Here is a 26,779-nt window from a genome sequence, read left to right on the forward strand (position 1 = left end):
CACTTACTCAACTTTTAGAAAATTGATAAATAATTTTAGCTGTTCTTACTCTAATTTCTCATGAAGAAATAAACAAGTTTGCCATACGAAACCGCTCAGAGTGCATTAAAATGAGGGGTCAATGGCCTTTATTTCACCTGTAAAAGACTTTAATTATCATTTTATAATGGAACATTTACAGCCTTTTCAGTGGAAATTTGCCTTAAAAGTGTTTAAACCTGCACACTGACTTGTTTTGCTGTTTACTTTGATTTTATCTGACGCTATTATCTTGTATAAAATTATTTTTTCAACGTTTTTTTGGTTTATTTCTGTGAATTGTGTATCTAATAGGTTGACAGTTGAACATTAACAGCAGGCGTTACTGCCATCTAGTGGTCAGAAATGCGAGAAACCTCTCACAAAGGTTCCTCGTTTAATAACAATAATAAACTGCAAAATTTACGAACAGAACGGTAGCAAGCGCCGAATTCAAAGTTTATAGTTAATTAGTCACTTATTTAGTACGGTAATACCAGCATTTAGTGATAAACTGGGGTGATTTTCTTCCTGGAGAATATATTGAATCAACTGAAAACGTCGACTTATTTATAATAATGATGATCATGATATAAAATAAGCATTCAATTTTAGTTTGCCAGCGTCTCAGTCGCTCAAACGCTTGAAGAGTCAAGAGGAACCCAAAGTTATGTGTGTTTCCACCCGGAGCGTTTCACTCAAGGACTGTCAACAACAAATATGGCGCCGCTTGTTGCTTAGCTTAACTCTACTCGCTGAAATAGATGGAAGAAGTCGGCTGGTGTTCAGGTTAATTTAAGGTAAATTATTCATCTTTTTAATGCTTTTCCCCGGTGTCAGATTTAGTGATTTTTAGTTTTAATGCTCAGTCGTATTTTTGCAGCAGGTATAGACGTTTTTGTCTGATTTTGCTCATTTTTAGAGAAAATGTCTGCAGCGAACTCTGAGCAGGGATGTTAAAGCTCATGTAGAGACCTGACAGCTTCTGTCCCAGTAAAATGAACGTGTTTAGCCCAGTTTAACGGCTTTATTCATGATAATTTTCGTGTTTTTCTCTAACTAACTCCCTCGTTAACCTACTTTCCCGTGTTATCCTGATAGAAATCACAGACATCGATGCCAGCTCTGCCTCAGGCTCTTCATGTTGTCACAACAGCAAACTGGATCTGTGAAGGTCGATAAAAGAGGTCAAACATCTAACCCTGATCCTCTGTCTTCACCAAACTCCATAAAAAATTAAACTGTTCCTGTTTTTATTCTTTTAATAGAAGAAGGACATCTTTAATGAAACACGTGGGTCCGCTTATAGTTTCAGCTTATATCCGGTAGAATTTATCGGACTGTACTCATTTTAATACACACCGACTTGTTATGAATGTGACATTTGTATTTTACTTATGTGCCTTTCAAACTCTCGTTTCTTATCATAATTAATCTTATTTTATGTACATAATCCCGATATCTGTCCAGCAGATCTCTGTCTACTCTCACAGGGAATTTTTGGCTTTTATTTATTAGCTTTAAGCTATTTAACTTTTTAGCTTTTCCTCATGGTGAGAAATGAAGCTTCCGTTGTTTCTCTGGATGATCAGTTAACTCTGTTTGCAGTTAAACTGTGTGCCACCTTTTCCTCAGACAAAGCTTTAACAAATCAAACCTTTTTTTCTCCCAGTGTCGCTGCACAGCTGATTTCTGTGGTGATTTAGATGTGAGAAACCTGACGGTCCTGTGTCAGTCTGAGGAAGGACAACAGTGGATTTAAACACGCTTAAACATTCCCTTCCTACCTTCCTTTCTCCCCTTTGTACTTCCTTTCATCCTTCCTTCCTGGCTTCCTTTTTGCAATCTCTCCTTCCTTCCTTCCCTTTCTTCTTAATTAATTTTTTGTCTTCCCTTATTCCTTCCACCCTGACCTATTGCTTTCTTCCCTTCCTTTCTTCCTTCCTTTCTACCTTCCCTTTGTGCTTCCTTCCATCCTTCCTTCCCTCCTTCCTTCCTTGCATTCTTCTTGATTAATTCTTGGCTTCCCTTATTCCTCCATCCTGTCCTATTGCTTTCTTCCCTTTCTCCTTTTTTCCTTCCTTCCTTTCTTAATTCTTGCCTTTCTTTCCTTCCTTCCTTTCACCCTGCCTTCCTTTGTCATAGCCTTCCTTCCTTCCTTCCTTCTTTCCTTCTTGCCTTTCTTTCTTTCCTTCCGTTATTCCTCGCACCCTGTCCTCTTCCTTTCTTCCCCTTGGACATTCTTCCTTCCACCCATGATCCGCCTCTTTTTACCACCCTTCCTTCCCTATAACCTTATCTTGTTGCTGCCCTTTCTTTTTTCCTTCTTGTCCTCCTTCTTTCCTTCCTGCTTTCCTTCACTCTTTCCACCTTCTTCTTCCTTTCTTCCTTCATAGTTTCTTCATAGTTTCTCCCTTCCTCCCTTCTTTTCTCTAGCCTTCCTTCCATCTTTCATTTATTCATGCCTTCCTTTATTCATCCCATCCTGCCTTCTTCCCTTTTATTGTACTTCCTTCCTTCCTTTCTTTTTGTAGCCTTCCTTCCCTTCTTCAATCCATCCATCCATCCTATATTGCTTCCTCACTCTCTCCATCCTTCCCTTCTTTCCTCCATCTTTCCATCCTTCCCTTCTTTCCTCCATTTTTACATCCTTCCCTTCTTTCCCCCTTCTTTCCATCCTTCCCTTCTTTCCTCCATCTTTCCATCCTTCCCTTCTTTCCTCAATCTCTCCATCCTTCTTTCTTCCATTTTTTCATCCTTCTCTTCTTTCCTCCACCTTTATATCCTTCCCTTCTTTCCTCCATTCTTTTTACTCTTTCCTTGCTTTCATCTATCTGTGAACACAGAAATGATTTATTTTTCTAAATCTGAACCAAATTGGCCGGCATATCGGAATTGATAAAAATATAAATGTCGTGTTTTATTTGATCTGCCCTGTGTAGCGCCGTGTTTGTCCTTGTTTAAAAGATTTCCATCTGAAGTAAAAACCAAAGAGCTTTGAGTATAAAAACAGAAAGTCCTTTAGCTCTGAGGTTAAGAAGAGAGGTATTCATCATATTTTGGAGAATCCCATAAGAGCCCCAGATGGTTTCTGTGTTCTGTGCAAATGATTCCCCCGTTCTTCTCTATTCTCAGTTTCAGCTGGAGGTCGAACACCAAGCATCAGTGGAGACATGGTGCTGAAGATCTTCTTCCCTCAGTGCTGTAACCGGGCGGAGAGCGGGCTGCTGGTCGGACGCTGGATCTCTGGTCATGACTCGGCCGTGGTGCTGGCTGTAATCCACTACCCGTTTATACCTGGGCAGGTGAAGCAGTACATCCAGCAGGTGAGGGCAGCACTGGGTATGCTTTTGTGCTCTGTATGCTTCTGGGAAAGGGTTAAATTTCATCTCAATCTCACAAGAGGGTGGTTGAAAAACTTGATGTAAACAGTTTGCTATTTTAGAAGTTATTTCAAGAATCTGTAAAGATGCTGGATGAACAAATGATTACTTTCCCTGCAGAACAGACTTTATCTTGACCTGTACCAAAAGTTTTTTTTTCTGATCCAAACAAAACTACCTTTTCCCCTCAGATGCAGGCTCAGAGTGGGGTGGAGCTGTCGGTTCTGGGCTCATGGAGTTTACCTAAAGAGGGCCAAGAGGGGATGGAGAGCTTCCTCAGAGACCTCAGCACCATTTTCCCTCAGGAACGCTGGCTCCAGATCAAACGCCAGATGGGGAAAACAGGCTTCACCTGTGAGATTCTCAACCGGAATCAGAGTAAGAAACCTCGGACTGACAGTTAGAGAGTTTAAACAGAGAAACAGGAGGTTAAAATTGTGAAATATAAAACATTTGATTATCTTTTTGAAAGCTCTGGTACCCACTCCTGACAGAGGAAGCATTATTTTTTGTTATGAGCAGATGGAAAGGTGGTTCAGCAGGACGCTACAAAGAAAAAGAAGAAGGCGAAACAGAAGGTTGAAGACGTTGGAGGGGAAAAAGAAGAGCAGCAGCAGGAGGAAGAAGAGGAGGAGGAGGAGGAGGAGAAGGTGATCTTTGTCCATTACGAGCAGAGGAAAGTGATGCTGTCGCAGCTTCATCCCATTGAGAACGGAGTCCCGGACCCCAAAACTGAACCGCCATCTGAGCTCAGACAAGTACGAGAACATGGAGAATAAAAACAGTGCTGATTGTCAGATAAAAAGTCTCACCTCCTTGGATGTTTTACCCTTTTATTGGGATTATAAATCATGGTCTTGAATGCATGAACCTCGTGTGCAGAGGCTGTCATATCCGAGGTGCAGACTCCAGACTCTACTTCCTGTTGTCTCTAAATAAAAAAAGCCCTAAACTAAATCTTCGTCTTCGCCTCCTGTGGTCCAGGTGTTTCAGACGGTGGCCCGAAGCCAGCCGCTCTTCTTCCTGGACAAATACGACGACGGCCCGCTGAAGTCGACTCACTGGCAGTCTGAGGGTCGAGAGGCCAGCATCATCGTGGAGCTGCTCAAACAGGCCTCCATACCGGTCTGCCTGCTTGTCGGCTGGCTGCTCTCCATCTGGACCTGGATCTGTAACATGAGGTGAGAAGAGAAACCTCGCAGGTACATTTTTACATTAATCATGAAGATAAATGAACAATATGAACTGTATTCTGTCTGCAGGATCTTTAGCCTGTACCCACTTCGGTTCCTGTCCAGTAAGCTGTCCACCTGCGTCCAGGTCAGCTACAGGACTGAACACATGAGGGCGATCAGCTCTGTGAAACGGGCTTCAGGACACACAGAGTTCATGAGGTAACAGTAAACGCAGAGGACGCTGGGTAGAATCCAGTTTTCATGAAGCTTCCCCAGAATGTCCTGCAGTTTATGATGTTATCATGAGTTGGTTGCCTTCATGTCTGCAGGAAAGCAAACATCTTGGTGTCGTTCCTGGTCGACGTGGCTCTCGGTATGCTGCTCATCTCGTGGCTCTACAGAGACGACCACATCAGCACACTAGCAAACACACTGGTGCCTGCAGCAGATGTAAGGGACTTTAAGTATTTGTAACATTTAAGAAATTCACCGTAGCTGATTGTAATGTCATGATTATGTTCTAGCAGAGTCAGTTTTAATAATATAAGTGCCCTTTTTTCAACTCTTCTGTCTTAGCCTGATGCTACAGAAGTTTAAATTCATTTTTTCTCTCATTAATCTACACTTAAGACCCCATCATGACAAAGTGAAAACAGAATATTAGAAATATTTGCAAATTTATTAGAAATAAAAAACTGAAATGTCACATAGATGTAAGTATTCAGCATCTTTGGCAGCGATCACACCCTTGAGCCTCTCTGAATATGATCCAACAACCTTTGCACACCTGGACTGGAAGACTTTCTGCCATTCTTTTTTGCAATTCCTCTCCAGCTCAGCCAGGTTGGATGGGGGCTGTTAATGGACAGACATTTGAGGTCTCTCCAGAGATGTTCTAGTCAGGGTTCTGGGTGGGCCCCTCTAGGACGCTCAGAGTCGTCCCTAAGCCTCTCCTGTGTCGTCTAGGCCAGGGGTTTTCAAAGTGTGTGAGAGTGAGCCTCCCTTAAGAATAAATTATTCATTCAGTGGACCCCCACCCACGAAATGGATTGAAATTAAAAAAAAAAAACAACAACATTTCAAACATATATGTCTAATCTTTAAACATTTTTAACATTAATATATTTTGGATATTTTGGTTTGCAAATGTCCTTAAACATCTGCCTTACCCTCTTATTTGGTTAAAATGCCATTAAATACCCTTTTTCATATTTTTTTGGCCATTTTACAACTTCTTTTTCCACTTTTCCCCATTTTTTTCCACTTTTATCCCATTTTTGCCCTTTTTCACCTTTTTGCCCATATAAGCTACCTTTCATCATTAAATATCCATTTTTTCCCCAATTTTTTTGCTCATTTTTGCGACGTCTTTTCGCCACTTTTTCCCAATTTTTGCCCCCTTTTTTTAAACCATTTTTTGCCACTTTTTGTCCATTTAAGCTAACTTTTGCCATTACATACCACTTGTTTCCTCTTTTTTTGCTCATTTTTTCCACTCTTGACTGCTTTTGCCCATTTAAGTCACTTTCCACTCATTTTTTGTCACTTCTCACCCATTTCTGTTACTTTCTGACCATTTTTCCACTTTTCTCCTAATTTTTCACCCATTTTTTGCTGCTTTTTGACCATTTTGCCACCTTTAACCTATTTTTATTGCTACTTCAAGCTGTTTTTGCCACTTTCACCCCTTAGATTGTGTGTCTTGCAAAGGTGTTTTTCAACAATTTTGCTCTTTTGTTGAGGATTGAGAAACACTGCTCTATAGCATAGTCCCTATACTAACTATAAGTTTGTCCATTTTGCTCCATGCACAGCAGAGGTTAGAAAAGCAAATCACCTTTTTTCTGGTTTATGGTTCCGCACCTCCCCTGAAGCTCTGTGGCGCCCCCAGGGGAGGCCCGCCTCACACTTTGAAAACCACTGGTCTAGGCTGTGGTCTTAGGGTCATTGTGATGTTGGAAGGTGAACCCTCGACCCAGTCTGGCATCCTGAGTGCTGCAGAACTGGTTTTCCTTGAGGATATCTCTGTAACTTTGCTTCATTTAACTGCTGCTGAAAAGCACCCCCACAGCATGACCCTGCCACTGCCATGCTTCCCTGTTGGGATGGTAATGGCCAGGCCAGGCGATAAGCACCTCCTTCTTTCCTCCAGACATACTGCTTAGAACAGGGGTTCTCGACTGGTTGGGCATCAGGACCCACCTTTAGAGAAATCACAACCCAGGCTTTTGAAAATGTTCAACCACTGAAATTTATCATATAAATTTTTGGGCCCTGAATGGAAAAAACACATGCTGAATAAACAGGTTTAAAAGCACATCATTACAGAAGAAAACACATGCGTACATCTTATTTTACTAAAATTTTCAAAGACAGCATAGAAATTTTGTTATTTTTTGGAGAATTTTCTTGTTTTCTTGAGAAACTAAGAGTGTTATCCAAAGAAAAAGAGATAAATGAGTAGAAAGCTTGAAACAAATACTGAAATTTACCTGTAACTAAAGGAAACCCTAAAAAATACATGTATGAATATATCCTTCATCTACTGTCTGTATAGAGCACTCAAAAATGTAGTTGCATCCTTAGTTTTTGCTTTCTCAGAATAAAATATTAGTGAAATAAAACCAGAGTTCATTCTTCAAGACAATGAGGAATTTATGTTTTTGTTTTGAGGTAATAGACAAAAACAATTTGGCTTACTTTTAAGGCAAGTTGTGCCATTATAGCTCAAAGCATTTAACTTAGACGCTTGATTTGATAGCGGTGATTTTGCTGATTTTTGTGTTTCTTCTCTTAACTTTTAACTTCAACTTTTTAAAAGTTTTTCCTAAGAAATCTTGACATTCCTGCTGAAATCTGAGCACATCTAGGAGGTTCTTATCATCCTTTTTTATTTAAATCTTGTTATTATTCCTCAGCATGTGGCTAAAGAGCTGGAGGAGCTGCTGCAGTGGCTGATGGGAGCTCCTGCAGGGCTGAAGATGAACCGAGCCCTGGACCAGGTCCTCGGCCGCTTCTTTCTCTACCACATTCACCTCTGGATCAGTGAGTCCCTGCACGTTAAACCTGAACACAGAGCTTCATGTTCTGCAGAAATCCTCTTTAGATGTTTAAATTCTAAAATTAAAGAGAAAAAGGTCACATGGACTCTGACTGAGAGTAATCCCTGCTTCCTTCCAGGCTACATCCACCTCATGTCCCCATTCATCGAGGGAATCCTGTGGTACGGCGGCCTCTCAGCCTGCCTGGGCCTGACCTTTGCCCTCTCGCTGCTCTCAGACATGATCGCCCTGCTCACCTTCCACATCTACTGCTTCTACGTCTACGGAGCCAGGTGGGACTCAACCTCACAAAAACGATAAAGTAAAAAATACATAAAAATATGATAAAAATACATAAAACACAATTAAAGTAAAAGTATATGACTAATTATTATACATTGTTTGACAGCTATTTTAAAGGAGCAGCATCATCAGATCAGAGTGCTTTAAAGTCCTTTATAATTCTTGCACAGGATTTTATTTTTCAAACTTTCCTCACTGTAAACATCTTAGTAACTTCTCTTTGTTGACCCGTTACTTGACCTCTAAATGTCAGCGGCTAAATGCAGAAGGAGGCACTAAAAACTCTCCCCCAGGAGAGGAAACAGCGATCATCCTTTGGGTTTCATGCCAACCTACCTGAAGATTGTAATATTTGACTTTTTCTTTGATTTGGTTTTGGACTAAAGGTCAGGAGAGCTTAAAAAATGTTAGGAAACAAGCCAAATGCCACTGCATTTGTTGAGCTTGGAGCAAGAGTAAAGGAAGGAAGAACCCAGGGAAAATAATTCCAGCATAGAGAAACTTTAAGATATCATGATAGCAGTTTTTAAAGGTCTGTTATGTGTTTAGTAAAAATCAAACAATATTGTTTTCAATTGCAAAAATAGGCGGCTTCATTACTTCACACTGTCTACATTGATTTTGTGCATATTAGCTCTTGCTCTCTCTCAAAAGTAAGACCCATTTGATTTAGTACCATTTTAGACACATGGTAATGGAGATTAGATTAGATACTTTATTGATCCCGGAGAAAGGGAGGGTACTGAACAAGAATTTGACAACCTTTATAGGAAGTGCTTGTTTTCATTCTTATTTATTTTCTGTGGAACAATCATTTGAGGCTAAATATGAACTTTTGCACCTTATGATAAGCTATGTAGCCTTATTATCTGCTATTATCTCAACATGTATCAGATGTAAATACCGGCCTATCTGCTGTATCTGCTGTAAATATCATCCTGGCTGTAAATGTTGGCCTATAAAAAGCTTAAATATGTAACTATGTCAGCTTTAAATATCAGCCTATACCTGCTGTAAAAATCAGCTTATATCTGCTGTAAAAATTTGTTTGTACCAGCTGTAAATATCAGCCTATATCAGCCTATATCAGCTGTGACTATCTGCCTTAATCAGCTGTAAATATCGGTCTGTATCAGCTGTAATTTTCTGGCTATATCAGCTGTAAATATCATGTTGTATCAGCTGTAATTATCGGCCTATGTCAGCTCTAATTATCGGCCTATATCAGCTGTAAATATCGGACAATATCAGCTGCACATATCACCTTTTATCAGCTGTAATGATCAGCCTATATCAGGTGTAAATATCAGTCTATATCAGCTGTAAGTATGGGCACATATCAGGTGTCATTATCAGCCCATATCAGCTATATCATCTTATATCAGCTGTAAATAAAGGCCCATATCAGCTGTAAATATCGGCCTCTATCTTCTGTAAACATCAGCTATTTTGACTTTGATCATCTTATTTTCTTCAGTAAGTTTCGACTCTTGGTAAACGGAAACATAGGTTTGCAAAACAAACATTAAATATCAGTCAGAATGCTTGTTTTTTTTTTAGCAGCTCCCCACTAGATTTAAAAGCACTCACAGACATGTAGGCATGTAAATACCCTGTTGTTTATCTCTCTCTTTAATCATGTATGAATGAAGAAGAGGAAGTCAAGTTACATAACTCAGTCAGAAGGTTGTAAAAAATAATTCAGAGCTTGTTTCCTGCAGACTGCCTCAGTTTCAGCTCGCTCTTATTCTCTACTATTCTCCAGTTTACTGAAGATTTCTGTTTTTAATGAGCTTTTCAGAACAATCCCTGACAAAGAAGGAGGATAATAATGACTGTAGGCAGCGATGGATTGGTCCTAAACACATTCATCCAGGAGCTTCAGATAAAGGAGAATCACAAAGCTTGTTTGGGTCTAGATCTCTAAAAGTGCAGCAGCATTAAAGCTTTCAGATATTATCACATTAAATCATTCTGAAGAATCATATAGTCAGATAAGCTGTTCGCTGACCTCCAGGTAGACTCACCTGCTGTTATACATCATCGATTATTGTGTTTTAAAGGCTGAGTCATGGCTGTAGGTCTGCTGAAGCATGAACGCTGTGATAACAGCGCTGAACGTTGGAGGAATGACTGAATTATGCATTTGCTCTAAAGATAGCATTGCTCGCTGCCTGTGGTGTATAATGAAATATTACCAACTCTCCTGGTTATATATTTATGCTCCAACAGCTTTTTGGATCATGTTTGAATTCCAACAGGGAGCCTTTATCAGGGTTTCCTATTAAATCTTTACGCTGTGACCCAAAAATAACTGCAGCTCAGATCACAGTTCAGTTTTTACTTTACAAATCATGAAGAAAAATACGTTTAGAGAAGGGTAGGATGATCCAGCGGTCTCTGTAGAGGTAATAATCTAGGAAAAGTACGTCTATGATGGGAACATTAAGAGCTGCTTATAAAATGTTGTATTTTTAAGGGTGTGAATTTTCTGCTTCCTTCAGGCTGTACTGTCTGAAGATCTACGGCCTCTCGTCTCTCTGGAGGCTCTTCAGAGGGAAGAAGTGGAACGTCCTGAGACAGAGGGTGGACTCCTGCTCCTACGACATGGACCAGGTAGCACACATCACATCCCCCACTTCACAGTTATCATTACAAAGATGCAAACATTTATCGTGAGTGTGTTTCTTCAGCTCTTCATTGGGACACTGCTCTTCACCATCCTGCTGTTCCTGCTGCCCACCACGGCGCTCTACTACCTTGTCTTCACCCTGGTAGGACGAGGCGCCTTCTTGTCTTTGTTGAAGATTTCTCTCTATTGAGTATATATTGTATGTAACTACCAGGTGTGTTTGTTTTTGACCCCTGTACGTCCCTTTGTTTTGCAGCTCCGTCTGGTGGTGGTGCTGGTCCAGGGCGTCCTCCACCTCAGCGTGGACTTCATCAACTCTTTCCCTCTGTTTGCTGTCGGCCTCCGAGTCTGTCGCTCCTACAGACTGGCAGGTACGTCACCGTCATCCCTCATTACCCAGTCAGTTTAATGAAGCCTAGACCACTCATAGGTGTGTTTTAATGTTGGTTACAGAAGGAGTGAAGTTCAGGGTTCTGTGTGAGGAGCCGGGGACGGCGCTTCACCTTCTGATGGAGGTAAGACGTCACCTTTGCTGCAGTTAAAAGATCGCCAATGTCACTGGATTGGTCGCCATTAATGCGTCTTCAGTCCAATCTTTAGGAACATGATTTAGCAGAAGATGAGGCGTTTAACTGAGGTTAAAGTTGTTTAAAATATTAGTATTTAATTTGAATTAAATCACAGATTAATCATAAAAGAGCTCTTTAAATTTCCTGGAGTCTTTGAGTTTTTTTGTGCAGCAGTCATGATTTAACACGGTCACTCACAGAATGTATTAACAGATGTAGAATAGCCCCTTTTTGCAGGTTTGGTATTTATGCGATGCCTTCAAAGTGCTCCAAAAATGTTGGGACAGGTGCAGGTTTGCCACTGTGCTCCATCACCTTTTCTCCAAAGCATCTGAGGACTGAAGACTCTGATTGTTGAAGGGTTAAATTCATTCCTATTCTTGCTCCTTGTTCATCTTAAGTTGCTCAGTAGCGCAGGGTTCCTGTTGTCATTTTTTGTGATTGATAGTGCTCCGTACACTTTCAGTATAAGGCCAGTTTAGGCCCATCCCTCTTTCACAAGCTGCAGTGACCTCATGTCTTGGCATAGTCTCACTAAAAAAAAGCGAGGACTTTCCAGAGAAAGATGTCTGGATGGAAGAATATGTTGCTCCAAAACCTGCATAAACCTCTTAGTATTGATGCTGTCTTTGCAGATGTGCTAGTGACCCATGCCATGGGCACTAATACACCCCCATACAATCATAGATGTGCTAGTGACCCATTCCATGGGCACTGATACACCCCCATACCATCACAGATGTGCTAGTGCATCATGCCATGGGCACTAATACACCCCCATACCATCACAGATGTGCTAGTGCATCATGCCATGGGCACTAATACACCCCCATACAATCATAGATGTGCTAGTGACCCATTCCATGGGCACTGATACACCCCCACACCATCACAGTTGCTGGCTCTTAAACGCTGATTACTACCTTTAGCTTTGCATGGTAGAGTCTTAGCTTACATTTGTAGATGCAGTGGTGTCCCCAGGTAACCATCTGAACTGGCAGTGGTTTTCTGAAGTGTTTGCAGTAATATCTATCAAAGAATGATGATGGTTTTTAAAGCAGCGCCCCCTGAGGAATCAAAGGTCATGGCCATGCAATGTTGGGTGTCCTCCTTGCCCCTTACAAGCAGAGATTTCTCCAGATTCTCTGAATCTTTGATGATATTTTAGACTGTAGACGGTCTTTCTCAAAGTGGAGAACCTCTCGCCGTTGTTGATTGTGAATGACTGAACCTTTTAAGTGTGCTCTTTTAATACCCAATCGTGGTACGATCACCTGTTACCATTGAAATTGCTTATCTGTGGAATGTTCCAGGGGTTTGTGAGCATTCCACAAATTTCCCTGTATTACTTTGTGCCTGTCCCAACTTTTTTGAAATGTGTTGCATGAATTAAGTTCAGATTGTATGCACGTTTCCAAATAAACGATGACTTAAACCAGTTTGAACATTAAATGGCTTGTCTTTGTGCTTTCTTCAGTTGAATATCGGTTAAAAGCAGTGGTTCCCAAAGTGGGGTCGGGAGCCCCAGGGGGGTCGCTAGACATTGAAAAAATAAGCTCAATTTACCAAAAAAAAGTCTTCAGACACCTGCAGCATGTTAGGAGAAAGGTGATGCAATACAGTAGTTAAACATGCTCTTGTCCCGACTTTTTTGAAACATGTTGCAAGCATCCAGGTGTCAGTTTGAGCATTAAATATCTCATCTGTGTGCTTTATTCAGTCTAATATTGGTTAAAAAAAAAGTTTTATTTACATTTGGCACAGTGTCCTTACGTTTTGGACCTAAGTTTTGTAAATGGGTAAATATTGAATCTAACAGATGTGTTAATGAATTCTGAAGATCTGAGCGGTCCTCTTTCCTCCCTCAGATTAACCCTCTGAAGTGCAGCACGGTGGTCCAGACCTACCGTACCCCGACCTACAGCTGCTACCCCAAAGACTCGTGGGCCGCCCTGGTTAAGAAGCTGTTTGTCGGGGAGCTGATCTACCCGTGGAGACACAAAACCACCAAGACGGACTGAGAGACAGCCAACAGGAGAGAGAGAGAGAGGAGCGAGCGGCGGAAAGGGAAGCAACTGAATAAATAATGAGGAGGCAGAGGGACGGAGGGTGAGAGGAGGACAAGGGTAAATCCAGGAGCCGGATCTTTGAGTCAACGCTCCTTTCATGAAAGTGAAGTTGCTGAGTCAACACTTTTTTCTGTTTGATCGGAGGTTTTCTGATCAGAGGGCGAAAGAGCAAAAAGGTGTCAGTGTCTGAGAGTTTAACGAGCAACAACACCAATGTGAAAAACCAGCAAGTAGACACGTCCGGCTGTTTTTAAGATCCATTAGACTACTTCAGGTGCAGGAGGGAAATCTGATTTTTGCAGTCACATTATGAGCTGCACACGTGCTTCTTCTTTAAACCAATTTTAGACACCGTCATTATGAGGTAGAAATTTACTAAAAACATCGTCGTCTGAAAGGGAAACGATACTTAAGGACCAAACTAGTGTTCTCTTGTTTAGTTTTAACTGTCAGAACATAAAGAGCTACGGCGGCATATTAGTGCCATTCTAGTGATTAAAATAGGAGCCATAAACTCTGAAAAACACATATTTTTTAGATTTAAGGTCATAAATGTACAGAAAACAATTCTGAGATTATAAAAAACAAGGTTTGAGTAGAGAAAAAAACCTGATTTTCAATATTTTAAAGAGTAACTGAACCACCCAGTCCACTTTCCTCAGCTGTGAATTTGTAAATCTGATACAGCTTCATCTTTGGTCTGAACTGCTTAAGACTGTTTTTTAAATTCTGTTTTGCAGAATGGCCCTAATAGGCTTTTGTAAACATCCCAGTATAAATGAAAGTAAATTCTAATTCTTACAAATTCAATACATGTGGCTTAAACTGAGTATAAAGCAGCACACAGAGGCTGTATTTAACGCTGCCTATAAATTAAACTTGTTTTGGGGAGTCGTGAAGCTTTCTGCCGTTTGTCTGGCCTCTGTATTCACGGTAAATATGACTCCATATGGCGGCACCATTGGACAGTAACCTTCACTCAAGGTCCTGTTCTATGGTGTTTTTTTCTATAATTATAGTTTATTTGTACTAAGAGAGACGCTAGCGTTTATGCTTTAACTGCACTGACCATGTGAATACCTGTAGATTTATATTATTATTAATTATTAGTCAGAATTTACTTGAAATTAATCTAATGGGATATTTTTGTGATCATATTTGTATTAATGAAATGTTAAAAGTGTTTTTTGTGTTTAATTTGTTGCCATATTTCCTCCAACACTGGAGATGCTCACCTCAGACTGTTACTGAAACATCAACAGTCCTGTGTACTGTTGATTTTAGTTTGACATTTTTGTCCTTTGTTATTTTTGTGCCTCTTTATCTCCAACCGTGTCCTTCAGCTCCTCACCAGTCTTAGTTTCTGATGCGGTCAGTCCTTTTGTACCTGGTTAGACTGAAGAAGTCGTGACCAATCTCTGTACTCCTTAAAGAACAAACTGTGATTAACTTTGATTTCTTTAATGTGAATTATTATCATTTCTGTTCTGCCTAAATCTTTATGCCTAACTCTGTAGCACTATTTCAATCAAACTTAAGTTCCTAAATTCTTTTTTAACCTCTGATTTATCGTTTACCATTGATCTGCCCTAAATGTTCAAATGAATTTGAATAAATTTCTTTATTTAATGATTAATAACGGCTCTTCTGTCCAGCTGATTTAGGTGTACACTTTGTTGAATGGAAAATACAACTCCAGTTCCAAAAAAGTTGGGGCGCTGGGTAAAATGTAAATAAAAACAGAAGTCAATGATCACCAATTTCATAAACCCACATTTGATTGACAATAGAACACAAACAACACATCAGATGTTAACCTGAGACAATCAAACATGTCAGGAAAAATTTTAGCTCATTGGGAATTTTAATGTCAGCAAAACAACTCAAAAATGTTGGGACGGGGCCACCATTGTGTAGCATCTCCTCTTCTTTTAACAACAGTCTGTAAACGTCTGGAAGTGAGGACGCCAGTTGATGGTAGAGGAATGTTGTCCCATTCTTGTCTGATGAAGGATTCTATCTGGGTCTTTGCTGGATTTCTCCTTTTCCGATGCTCCAAATGTTTTCTATCGGTGAAAGGTCTGGACTGCAGTCAGACCATTTCAGGACCCGGACTCCTCTTCTGTGAAGCCATGCTGTTGTGGTTTAGCATTGTCTTGCTGAAATAGTCAAGGCCTTCCCTGACAGAGATGTTGTCTGGATGGGAGCATATGTTGCTCTAAAACCTCTCTCAACTTTCCAGCATTGATAGTTCCTTTCCAGATGTTAGAGCTGCCCACGCCATAGGCCAGGGGTCATCAAGTACATTCGCACAAGGGCCAGATTTAGTCCTGACAGAAACTCTGGGGGCCAGACTTTCAAATACACAAAAATCAAATAAATATTTTGGGTTTAATCGAAATATAATTGTAGTAGTCTTTGTATTTTCTTTCAAAATGCAGGACATTTTTAAGAATCACCATTATCCCTCTTATCTATAATGCAGCAGGCCACAATGAGCCTCACAACAAAAATGGCTGGACCCTGGAAATCCCAGAGAATGGGCCCTCTACAGTTATGATTTAGTACCAGTATTAATTCATTTTTGCCTTTGTAACCAATTTTTTTCAAGATTTAACCCCTTTTGAAACCAATTTTCTTGCATGTTTTACACCTTTGTGCCAATTTTATCAATTTTTGCCAATTTTAAACCCCTTTTCGTTACATTTTTTTCAACAATTTTGCAACTTTAAAACCAAATTTTGCCACTTTAACACATTTTTGCTGCTTTTTGCCTGCATGATACATTTTGTGTCATTCTTTAGCCCATTTTAAACCACTTCTCCTGCATGTTTATCCCATTTGTGCCACTCTTTTATTCATTTTGCCACTTTTCTTCTATTTTTTGACACTTTTTAACCCCTTTTCATTACTTTTTTTGCATTATTTTTTGTCTTTTGTAACCAATTTTTGATAGTCTTTGCCCCTTTTTTGTCTTTTACCAATTTTTGCTACATTTTATCCTCTTTTCACCACTTCTTCTACCAATTTTTGTCCCTTTTGCCACCCCAAAACCCATTTCACCACTTATAACCTATTTTGCTACTCTAACCCCATTTCACGACTTCATCTGGCCATTTTTGCAGCACTTCTGCCAACCTTAACCCTTTTTAAATATCTACTAATTATGACATTAAATTTCAGCAAAAAACAGATCAAATATTGAGTCATTCTAAAACTATTTCAATATGAATTGTTTGTAGGATTGATTTAACAGCTGCAGACATTTAAAGCCAAGGGATGCTCTTAAAACCACAACATCTTCTTCTCCTCCTTTTCTGTATCTAATGATCTTCTGGGGGCCGGACAGGAAGCTTTGGGGCCGCCAGTTGATGATCAGTGCCATAGGCACTAATGCAACCCCATACCATCAGAGCTGCAGGCTTAAGAACTGAGCCCGTCTCCTCTGTTTGAGTTGTAATTGAATCTAATGGCATTTTCTGATTTTAAAGCGTGTGGGTTTAAATCTTTTTATTTCTATGATATAATGCATGAGTTATTACCACTGTAAATGTGCATTAGTCATATTATCCATCGCTGGCGGGCTGAAGCTGCTAATATATGTCTGTCTGCTGTTTCATTATGTTAAAGTGGGCGTTAATCAGCAGATTATTCTGGAACAGCTTAGCAGAGGTGAGTCATGATGTTACACAAACAGATTAGAGCATCAAATACACACTACTGTACGCCATACTCCTCATTAATATTTATACCCCACACATGCTGTGATAAAGCAGGATATATGGATAAAAACGCTTTTTCCTCCTACAAACTGGTTTGATGTCAGAGTCTGTGTTTCCTTCCTGACATAGTGGCTGAATATTATTTAAAGATGGAGGCAGAACAGGAAGAACAGATGCTACACATAGAGGTGTTGCATCTCAGGAATTTTATTATTTAAGAAGATTCTGCTTCCGACTACAGCTGGGCACTTTATCTAAATTTGGATTAAACTATGATATGTCGTCTGCTTTTAGATCACAGAAGGTGCAATATCTCTGAAACCTGAAATGTGTCAAAAATATCAGTTAAAAACAGTTTTCTCAGTAGGAGTAGACGTGTTCTGCACTTCATATCATCTAGACATTCAAACGTGATTTTTAGAATCATTTACAAGAAATCCTACTTTTTTTTGTTTGTTTTCTTATTAAAAATGACAGTTACATAGAAATCGTTACCTTCACTACAACAATTCATATTTGAGTTTGCAAAATGAGTCCAAAAAAATCACAACTGGATATTTTTTTTAAAGAAGTATTCAGCCCTAGTTTAATCTAGGGACAAAAGTATACGGCCACGCCTGCTAATTCAGGTGTTGAATCTGACCCACAGGTGTATAAAATCATCACCTAGACATGCAGTCTCTATTCTCAAACATCTGTGGTCCTAAACGGGTCGTTCTGAAGAGCTCAGAGACTTCAGGAGTGGTTCTGTGATGGATGCCACCTTTGCAATAAGACGGTTCTTGATGGATATTCAACTGTAAGTGATATTAGAAAGTGGAAGAGTTTAGGAACAACTGCAACTCAGCCATGAAGCAGAAGACCATCACAGAGTGAGTCAACGACTGCTAAGGCTCATTACAGTCTCCAACCCTCTGCTGACTCCATAGCTGGAGAGTTCTGAACTGCCACTGGCATTAATGTAAACACTAAAACTGCAGCAGGAGCTTCATGAATGGGTTTCCATGGCGGAGCAGCTGCATGCAAGCCTCAAATCACCAAGTCCAGAGCCAAGCAGTGCCCTACCTCATAAATGCTCTACAGCACTGATCATCAACTGGCGGCCCAAGGGCCAAATCAGGCCCTCCAAAGCTTTCTGTCTGGCCCCCAGAAGATCATTAGATTCAGAAAAGGAGGAAAAGAAGATGTTGTGCTTTAAGGAGTGTCTTTTGGCTTCAAATGTCTGCAGCTGTTAAATACATCAAAAAAAAAAAAAAAAAAAAAACTATTGAAATAGTTTTAGAATGATCTGATTTTGACCTGTTTTTACAGAAATCCACTCGTGATTCATAATTAGTAAATGAATTTTTAAAAATGGGTTAAGACTGGCAGGAATGTTGCAAAAATGGCCTGAGTAAGTGATGAAAAGGGGTTAGAGTGGCAAAATGGGCTGTGGAGAGACACAAAGGGGCAAAAATGTGCAGGAAAAGAGGTTAAAATGCAGCAAAAAAAATTGGTAAAAGAGGAAATGGGGGGTCATAAAGTATAAAAAATGGGTTGTTAGTGGCAAAAATGGTGCAAAAACATAGTTAGTAATGATTTAAAAGTGGCAAAAATTGATACTAGAGTGGCACAAAGAGGCAAAAATGTGCAGGAAAATAGGTTAAAATGCGGCAAAAATTATAAAAGAGGGAAAAAGGGCCAAAAAGTTAAAAAATGGCTTGTTAGTAGCAAAAATGGTGGAAAAATAGTAGTTAAAAATTGTTAAAAAGTGGCAAAGATGGGTACAAGAGTGGCACAAAGAGGCAAAAATATGCAGGCAAAGAGGTTAAAATGCAGCTGAAACTGGTAAAAAGGAAATAAAAGGCAAAAAGTTTAAAAAATGGGTTGTTAATGGCAAAAATGGTGCAAAAAAGTAGTTAAAAATAGTTAAAAAGTGGAAAAATGGGTACTAGAGTGGCACCAAGGGGCAAAAATGTGCAGGAAAAGTGGTTAAAATGTGGCAAAAAATTGGTAAAAGAGAAAAAAAGGGCCAAAAAGTATTTAAAAAATGAGTTATTAGTGGCAAAAATGTTGCACAAAAGTCATGAAAAAGGTTTAAAAAGTGGCAAGATGGATACAAGAGTGGCACAAAGAGGCTAAAAATGTGCAGGAAAAAAGGTTTAAAAGGGGTTAGAGAAAAGAAAAATTATTTTAAAGAGGAAGGTATCAAAAATGAGTTAAAAGTGGCAAAAAAAATGCAAAAATAGCCTGGCAAAGTAGTGAAAATGGGTTAAAGAGTGTCAAAATGGGCAGAAGTGGCAGAAATTGTTTTAAAATTGGCAAAAATCTTTAAAAAAATATTCTGAGGGGCAGAAAATGCTGCAGAAATTTCCAAATGAAGTAATGAAAGGGGTTAAAGTGTCAAAAATGAATTAATATTAATCACAATTGGGGAGGGCCCATTATTTGGGATTTTCAGGAGCCTGGACAGTTCTGTGGGCCGGCCTGTTTCTCTGTGGCCTGCTGCATTATAGATAACAGGGATAGGTCTCGCTGTAACACCTAAAAATGTGCCTTTTGAAAAGAAATACAAATACTAATACAATAATATTTTAAACAGACAAAAATATTTTTTTAATTTTTGTGTATTTGAAAGTCCGGCCCCCAGAGTCTCAGTGGAGACTAAATCTGGCCCTTGTTCAGATGTGGTTGATGACCGCTGCTCTACAGGAAGCACAAATTCCCATAGAATCACTCAGTAGAATAATGGAGGCTGGGGACCAACTCCAAATTAAAGTACATGTATTTGAATAAAATATCATTACTGTCCCTGCTGGTGGTATGGACAGGTGGCCGAATACTTTCGTCCACACAGTGTGTCTTGTATTGTGTTGATTATAATATACAAAGATTTTTTTGGCCTGTTTGTAAAAAAATGCATAAGATGAAGAACTTAAATAATTGCATAATTAATAGCAAAATTGGAAAAGAAATTTCAATTTTATTATTTTACTAAATCGTTCAGACCCACTTCTGATTGCAAAGAGAGACTCTTGATTTCCCAAAAATCCCCCCAAAAGTTATAGGTTTCGTTTAAATAGAAAAAAAGACAAATGTATTTTAAAGCCTGGATTAAATTAGGTTTTATTCCCGTGAAAGATGCCTTTTTATTTTGCTTTATCTCATAAGAGTCGATTTTTTATTAAAAAAGGGTAATTATATGTTAAGATTGATTTTAATAATATTAAGTTTGGTGAAAGGGCTGTTTTTATTGGTTAATCTCTTGTGTCATTCTTTTAAAATTGAATTAAATCACGCTTATTCTTGTTAAATGGCGTATTTTTTGTCACTTTATCTCCTGTCATCTTTTGAATGAAACATAATTTTGAGTCAAATCTTGAATGTTTTCATGTTTTATTTCCTTCAAGGATGTCTTTTCCATTGTTCTGTTCGTTTTCAATGAGAAAAAATGAATTATCTTTGTTGTTCACATTCCCCCCGCCATCTGCGTGTTGTTGACAGAAAATATTGATAGACGTTTCAATCAGCCAATCCCCGGTGAGTGTAGAATCATATTGAAGATTCCATCCAATCCCCGAGTCAATGGGCGGTACTTGGACTCAGAGGGCGGGAACAGAGAGCTAGGCGACAGCAGAGCTCTGTGGCCAACAGCCGAGCTGTCAGCAGCATTTTCAGTGTTGTTGAGCGGTGTGGAGGAGTCACAGCTGTGATTATAATCAGATACGATGGAGAAAAATGGAAAAGCTACCGATTGAGATCACTGACTGCATCTACAGAGATCTGGACTGGACGTAAAACTACTGCAGGAGACATTGCTGTCGTCTGGATTTAACGCAGCGAAGTTAGAGGAATCTTTGTTACCCGGACTGAAGGAAGACAAGGGGGCCTGAATTACACGGACGTCCGTTTGAGTTAAGACACGGGCAGCCTTAGCTGAGTTAGCATTAGCTTTCCTAAAAGTCTTTACTTTGTTATTATAAAGTTAGCGTGCAAAGAGTAACGCGACATGACGAGTATTTCTGTGCCGTGTTGCTGAACGCAGAACCGCTGACACCGTCTTTAAATAATTATCGTGTCTGCTACCGTTAGCACAAGCTAGGCTAACTGGCTAGCTTGGGGGAGCGCTAGCTTGTTGTTCCCACTGCTAATTTAGCCAGGAGAGCGTCTGTTAATTGGAGGAAAAAACATCCAACTTTGATATTTTATGTTCCGTTTAAAACACTCATTTTAAGTGAAGCATATATGTTAAAAATAGCAAATACACATAAAAAAATCTGCATTAGTCTCATGTGTAATGATAATTACCATACCAGACAATAAGGATGTTCTTCTTTCCTACATAGACTTTTCTGGATCCAACCTCCAGACATTTTTAATGTCTTTGCTCTAAATCCATACCAGATGTTAATCTGTCACTCAGATGAGGATTTATTTGACTAAAGACTGAACTTTAACCTCACTGTGATTGTGGTTACACCCATTTATAAACTCAGTCACTGCTTGTTTACTGAAGTTTTGTCCCCACTGAGCACCAAACTTTTTATATTCAACAATATCAGGATGTTTTGCTATTTACAAATGATTTTTGGAACCTAATGTGCTTTTCCAGGAAATATATTTAATTCTGTGTCATTTTAGCCTCATTTAATATAAAACTATCTCCTGTAATTGGTGGATTGTCAAAGATATTACACCAAACAAGGACTGTATGAAGGAAGACTCCCATCCAGCAAGGACAGAACCTTTGTTTTGGTTTAAGTGAGCAAAGCAGCAAACAGAAGGGTTGGTTCACTGGCTACCCATCCTTGTGTGAAGGCAGGAAGTCCACAGTCCCTCATCCTCAGCCTCCGCTGTCCCAGGGCTCAGATGTGAGACACCATGGGCAGCCAGGGCAGCCCGGTGAAGAGCTACGACTACCTGCTCAAGTTCCTCTTGGTCGGAGACAGCGACGTGGGCAAAGGAGAGATCCTGGACAGCCTGCAGGATGGATCAGCAGAGTCGCCGTATGCTTACAGTAGTGGTGAGTCACTCTCGTCTCATCTGATCGGGGATCTGTTGGCTCTGTTTTGCCCTCTTGTGATGATGAGCTCCGTGTGTTATGTCATGCTGGCTCATCACAAAAGTCCTGAAAATACTAGCTGCTCATTTTGCTGTGTGGGGCTGTGGAGGATACACAAAGAGCCCTGTGATGCTCATCACATACAGCATTCATACAGAAGCAAGTCACACACTCATGACTGTATGTGTGTTGTTGTTGTGGTTGCGGATGGTTTGTCTTTATAAACAATAGTTTTCATGACCTCATTGTCGAGACAATAGGTTAGACCTACTGAATATTTTCCAGACTGCATCATCAGTTTGATGCTGATTCCTCTTTTTCCTCCATGTTTTTCAAATCTAACCCTATTTTTAGATGATTTTGGATAAATTCATAATGGGTTTAAACTGTTTGGAAACTGCTCCATTGGATTACACCACTTGGCAGCTGCCAAACAAGCTGCAGCTGCTGCTGTATAATCCTTCTGAGTAAATGCGATCAAAGTATGTTCCTTAAAACTTTTGTTTGGTCACTGAGATACTCTAAATGTTTTTGTAGGTGCCTGACAACTTAATGAAGATGTGTTTTTCTCCTTTATTTTAAAAAGAGGTGAAGTTTTTCGTGGCTGCAGCTCAATCAGTCCTTAGGAGCATCTCCAAAACTTAAGCTTAGTCCTATTTCTAACTTTTACTCCAACCCCTCAGTGATTTTAAGTTCTCCCTTTGCCTCTTGTTACATGTGGTAGTGGTGAAATCTTCCTCTATGACAGTGGTTCCCAACCTTTTCAGCCCGCGACCCCCATAATAAAGGTGGCAGAGACCGGGGACCCCCACTGGACCTGACAGATGTTGAATAGCCAGGAACATTCAAGAATAGTTGTGTGCAGACAAGGCCATCCATAAGGAGTTATAAAGGGGGAGGTTTCTAGGACCCAGCCAAACTAGGGGACCACAGAGGTCAGCAAAACCATGGTCCATTGTAAAGTTAAGCTGTGAAAACCATATTTTATATTTAATCTGATTAATAACCACTCTTATCAACAAGCACATGTCTTTATTTATTCATTTAACCTTTTCTGATGAAAAAACTTTTGTTAAAAACATTTAAATGGGTTAAAAATTGCTAAATTTGTTCATAATGGCTAAAAATGGTTAAAAAAAAGGTGTGGCAATTGGATTTTTAAAGAACGAAAATGGCAAAAATTTGTTAAAAATGTAAAAAATGTCCAAATAATGGGTTAAAGTGGCAAACGGGCATGAAAAGTGGTAGAAGACTACTTTAAAGTGGATAAAATGGCTCTAAAGTGCCAAAAAAAAAAAAAGGTGTAAATTAGGTGGAATGGGATGAAAAATTGTTATAAAAGGGGAAAATGGGTTAACTGTGGTTAAAATGGGCAAAAAGATTGAAAAACTTGGTTGATAGAGGCAATAATGGGTGAACAGAGGTAACAACAGACAGAAAGTGGCAAGAATTGGTTTAGAAGTGACAAAAACAGGCAGAAAAAGGTGATGGAAAGGGTTTGAAATTGCCAAAAAATGGGTTTTACGTGGAAAAAAGTGCTAAGAATGGCAAAATTGGTGTTCAGAAGTGATGACAAAGGGTTAACATTTGGTAAAATTGGTGTTAATAGGCAACAGCATAATTTAAAAAGTGTATTCTAAGTTGTCTTAAGGTATCTGGCGACCCCCTCCCAGCATCTCGCAACCCCCAAGAGGGTCCCGATCCCAAGGTTGAGTAACACTGCTCTATGAAATGGGGATGGCCTTCAACCCCTATCCTCCTTCTTCAGTGAGGTTTAATTGCAGCTGGCCGTGATAGTTCTTCAGCAGTCACAGCCGCATAAAGTAAACAAACGTTGCATCAATACTGGTCATTTCTACTGTGAACATTTTTTTCTAAATGTTTGTTGGAAATCGAAGGACCATAACACAGTGAAACAATATTACACGATAAGTTGCAAATCTTGCTAATGATTCACGAGGCGTTCTGAGAGATATCTTTAAGTTTTGAGTCTACCTCTGTAAAATCTGTTTGAAGGCCCATATAGCCCTCCACCCTTCCTCTCCACTCAACAAGAATCAGGACGCTCTACCTCTAGATGTAGACATTGTAAAGTGGGGGTAGCAGAGGTATGTGGAGGGATCTGGGTTAGAACCTTTTCGGTTCTTGTCTTGTCTCTTGTCTTATCTGCATAAATCCAAAATTGAGTGGTTTTCAGCAAATCAACAGACCTACAGCTGAAGTCTTCGTGTGCATCCTCATTCCTTAAATTTTAACCCTTGTTTTAAGAACTGAACTTTTAGGTCTGAACTTCATTTCGTTAATATCAGGATTGGTATCGGCTTAAGTGAATGTATAAATATTTTATTGGGTATGAGCAAAGATCTAATATTGTGCATCCCTAGTTGATAAAATGCTAGTGAAAATCACATTACACCAGTAGGCTTCTTGTTTTGATACGAGGGGAACAAGTGAAGTCCTAGTCGACCAATACTGGGAACAATGTTGTTTCAGTTTAAGAATACTGAACGGAAACTCCAGCACAGTACGCTTAAATTGCAGTCAGAGGCTGAATCCCAAATCTCCCCTTAACCCTCAATCTTAACCCTCAATCTTAACCCTCAGTCTCAAAATGTGCGTTCCCGCAAAGTGCGAGGGCTGTCCCAATTCTCCCGAGAGTTGAGTTGAGGGGCGAGTTTGAGGGCTTTATCCCCCTCAATTCTGAGACGTTCCTGGAGCTCCCTTGGTTTTGAGGGTTATCACTCAGAGAAAGATGGCGGTAAATGCGGGGAAGAAATCGAGCTACAAATGTAAATTTCTTTGTTAATAGAGATCTAAAATTTACTAAAACCACTCCAATATCTTAGTTTAATGTTATTTTATGTATTATTTGCTTTTTTGTAGCGTAACATTTACTTTTATTTTTACGATCGTAAGCCGGTAACCATGCCGTCTCCTTCTTCTTCTTCTTCATCCTCTGAATTGACAGAGTACACAGTTTTGGCACATTACTGCCCTCTACAGTCTGAAATCAAAACTGCTATTAAGGGTGTCCCATTTCTAAGTTACGCGATGACCCTTACACTTGGTCTTGAGGGGCGAGTTAAGACTGAGGGTTGAGCTTGAGGGTAAGATTGAGGGTTAAGGGGAGAATTGGGATTCAGCCAGAAAAAAATCACATTTTTGCTCAGATGAGACTAAAACTGGAACTTTGAAATGCATTTAAACATGTATGGCCAATTGTAGGGATGCATCGTATTATTGGCATCATGTCAGTATTGGCAGATATGAAAATTTCTGCAAAGATTTTCAGCCAATATAGCAGTTGTACATAATGGTGGTATTATTATTATGTATTAGTGTACCATCAGGTATGGGTGGTCCACTGTGAGCTCTGAACATTTTTAAATGAAGCCAAAAATGAAAAACAACCACCAGACTGTCTACTTCCTCTCTCAGCTCTGCTTTACTCAGCCTCTGTTTGCTCAGGAGACCGTTGGTGTTCTTTAGAATGGAAAGAAAGTGTTTGCATAAATCAGTATTGGCTAAAATCAGTTTGAAAACATCTATTATCTATCGGATATCAGCAAAAATCCAATGTCATGCATCCCTGCCCAATTTAAATTGTACAAAATCAAATTTCTTAAAGTCAGACTTCTACACCTAGTTAATGTGATGGAAAGTGATTTACTCTGGCATGGCACATTGACTGAATTCTCCACAGTTTCCATGCAAAGTTCTGAAAGAGCAGGAATTTCTAACATAGCAGAAGTCGCGCGTTTGTCTGCCTTTGGATATCATCATAGAAGACAGTGTGCACTGCATGGGTGCCAAAAGTAAAACATGTATGTGCAAAATATACAGATGTGTAAAGTTTGTCCATGTCTTCACTGTCAGACATATAATCCGTATAATCCTCCACTGTTAGACGTATAATGTCTTGCTAATTTGATAGCAAGGTGAGTAAGAAGAGAATTCATAGAATCAGCTGAAAAGGAGTTTATCATCACCGTACATGCTGGAGGCATGGAGGCGTTCATGCTCCTAGGTAGGAGTTTGCAGCATCTGAAGCATCAGTCTTCAAAATAGACTCAGTTTTCTAAGCTTGTGCACTTTCTCATGATATCTCTCATTGAAATAATAGAGACTGAATTGTTTAAGAACTGGCATTGGTAGTGAAAAGGATCAGAGTATGAATATTTTTGACTGCATTAATACTTTAGCATACTGTAGCATGCATGCACAAGTATTCAAGGTGCAGACATTTGTCCCAGACCCATAAGAAATCATCTGCAGATTTGATTTGGGTATAACGAAGGCTAATTGAATTATAATGGTATTTCTAAGAGGTTTTCATTTGCTGCTTTAGAGGAGATCCCATTAAAACAATGCCATGCTGTGAGGGGGAAGGCTGATGGAGCAGTGCCCAGTCAGATGATGCCTCCCTGGGTGTAGCAGCTCAGATCACCTGCCTGTCTTGCTGCTATTGCTCCAGGGCTGAAAGCTACTATCTGATCAGTGCCTGCTGCTGCAGTGAGCTGGTGGGCTGTGGCTGCTCTCACACGCATACTCACGGTCTCCCACTCCTTTCAGAGGAACGCCTGAGGAGCAGATCAGAGGGGAGGAAAATGAAGGAAGTTTAACACGGAGCACAGCAGTGTTTATGTATATTACACTCCATTTAATACAAATCATGCATACATAAATATTTAACGTTCTCTAAAGTGGTGGTGATATTAATGTTTTCTCTCAGGGATTTGGCAGGAACCAAGTACACGACAGTGTTTTCACAACACAAGTCATCAAACTGTTTACTTCTATGCTTTCAGTATCAGAAACCCTCTATT

General features: G+C 39.7%; 2 protein-coding genes across 4 annotated transcripts in view; both read left to right on the forward strand.

Annotated features, from left to right (window-relative positions):
• Positions 1–730: 730 nt before the first annotated feature.
• On the forward strand, positions 731–14,820 carry pigq (phosphatidylinositol glycan anchor biosynthesis, class Q). 3 transcript variants are annotated; one of them, XM_041778455.1, is made up of 15 exons: positions 740–818; positions 1,120–1,205; positions 3,154–3,344; positions 3,593–3,779; positions 3,924–4,159; positions 4,386–4,582; positions 4,664–4,795; positions 4,906–5,026; positions 7,495–7,621; positions 7,757–7,910; positions 10,425–10,536; positions 10,614–10,694; positions 10,809–10,923; positions 11,006–11,067; positions 12,990–14,820. In XM_041778455.1, the coding sequence occupies exons 2-15, from the start codon at positions 1,160–1,162 to the stop codon at positions 13,140–13,142; spliced, it is 1,914 nt and encodes a 637-aa protein (XP_041634389.1). In that variant the 5' UTR covers positions 740–818; positions 1,120–1,159; the 3' UTR covers positions 13,143–14,820. The 3 variants fall into 3 exon arrangements, with proteins under 3 accessions (XP_041634391.1, XP_041634389.1, XP_041634392.1); XM_041778457.1 differs by lacking the exon at positions 1,120–1,205 and having other exon boundaries at positions 731–818; XM_041778458.1 differs by lacking the exons at positions 740–818; positions 1,120–1,205 and adding an exon at positions 1,242–1,311.
• A 5,711-nt stretch (positions 14,821–20,531) lies between these two features.
• The window catches only part of rab40c (RAB40c, member RAS oncogene family), a 39,193-nt gene continuing 32,945 nt past the window's right edge, over positions 20,532–26,779 (forward strand). Inside the window, exon 1 of the mRNA XM_041777865.1 lies at positions 20,532–21,914. Within this exon, the coding sequence (XP_041633799.1) occupies positions 21,773–21,914 (142 nt within the window). The 5' untranslated portion in view covers positions 20,532–21,772. The remainder of the gene's footprint in view (positions 21,915–26,779) is intronic.

Source organism: Cheilinus undulatus, linkage group 21 (genome assembly GCF_018320785.1).
Source record: "Cheilinus undulatus linkage group 21, ASM1832078v1, whole genome shotgun sequence".
NCBI lineage: Eukaryota > Metazoa > Chordata > Actinopteri > Labriformes > Labridae > Cheilinus > Cheilinus undulatus.

Coding starts and splice junctions, on each gene's coding strand:
- pigq (XM_041778455.1), top strand. CDS start 1,160: ATGTTGTCACAACAGCAAACTGGATCTGTGAAGGTCGATAAAAGAG. Junction 4,160..4,385: donor CGCCATCTGAGCTCAGACAA/GTACGAGAACAT, acceptor CCTGTGGTCCAG/GTGTTTCAGACGGTGGCCCG. Junction 7,622..7,756: donor CCACATTCACCTCTGGATCA/GTGAGTCCCTGC, acceptor GCTTCCTTCCAG/GCTACATCCACCTCATGTCC.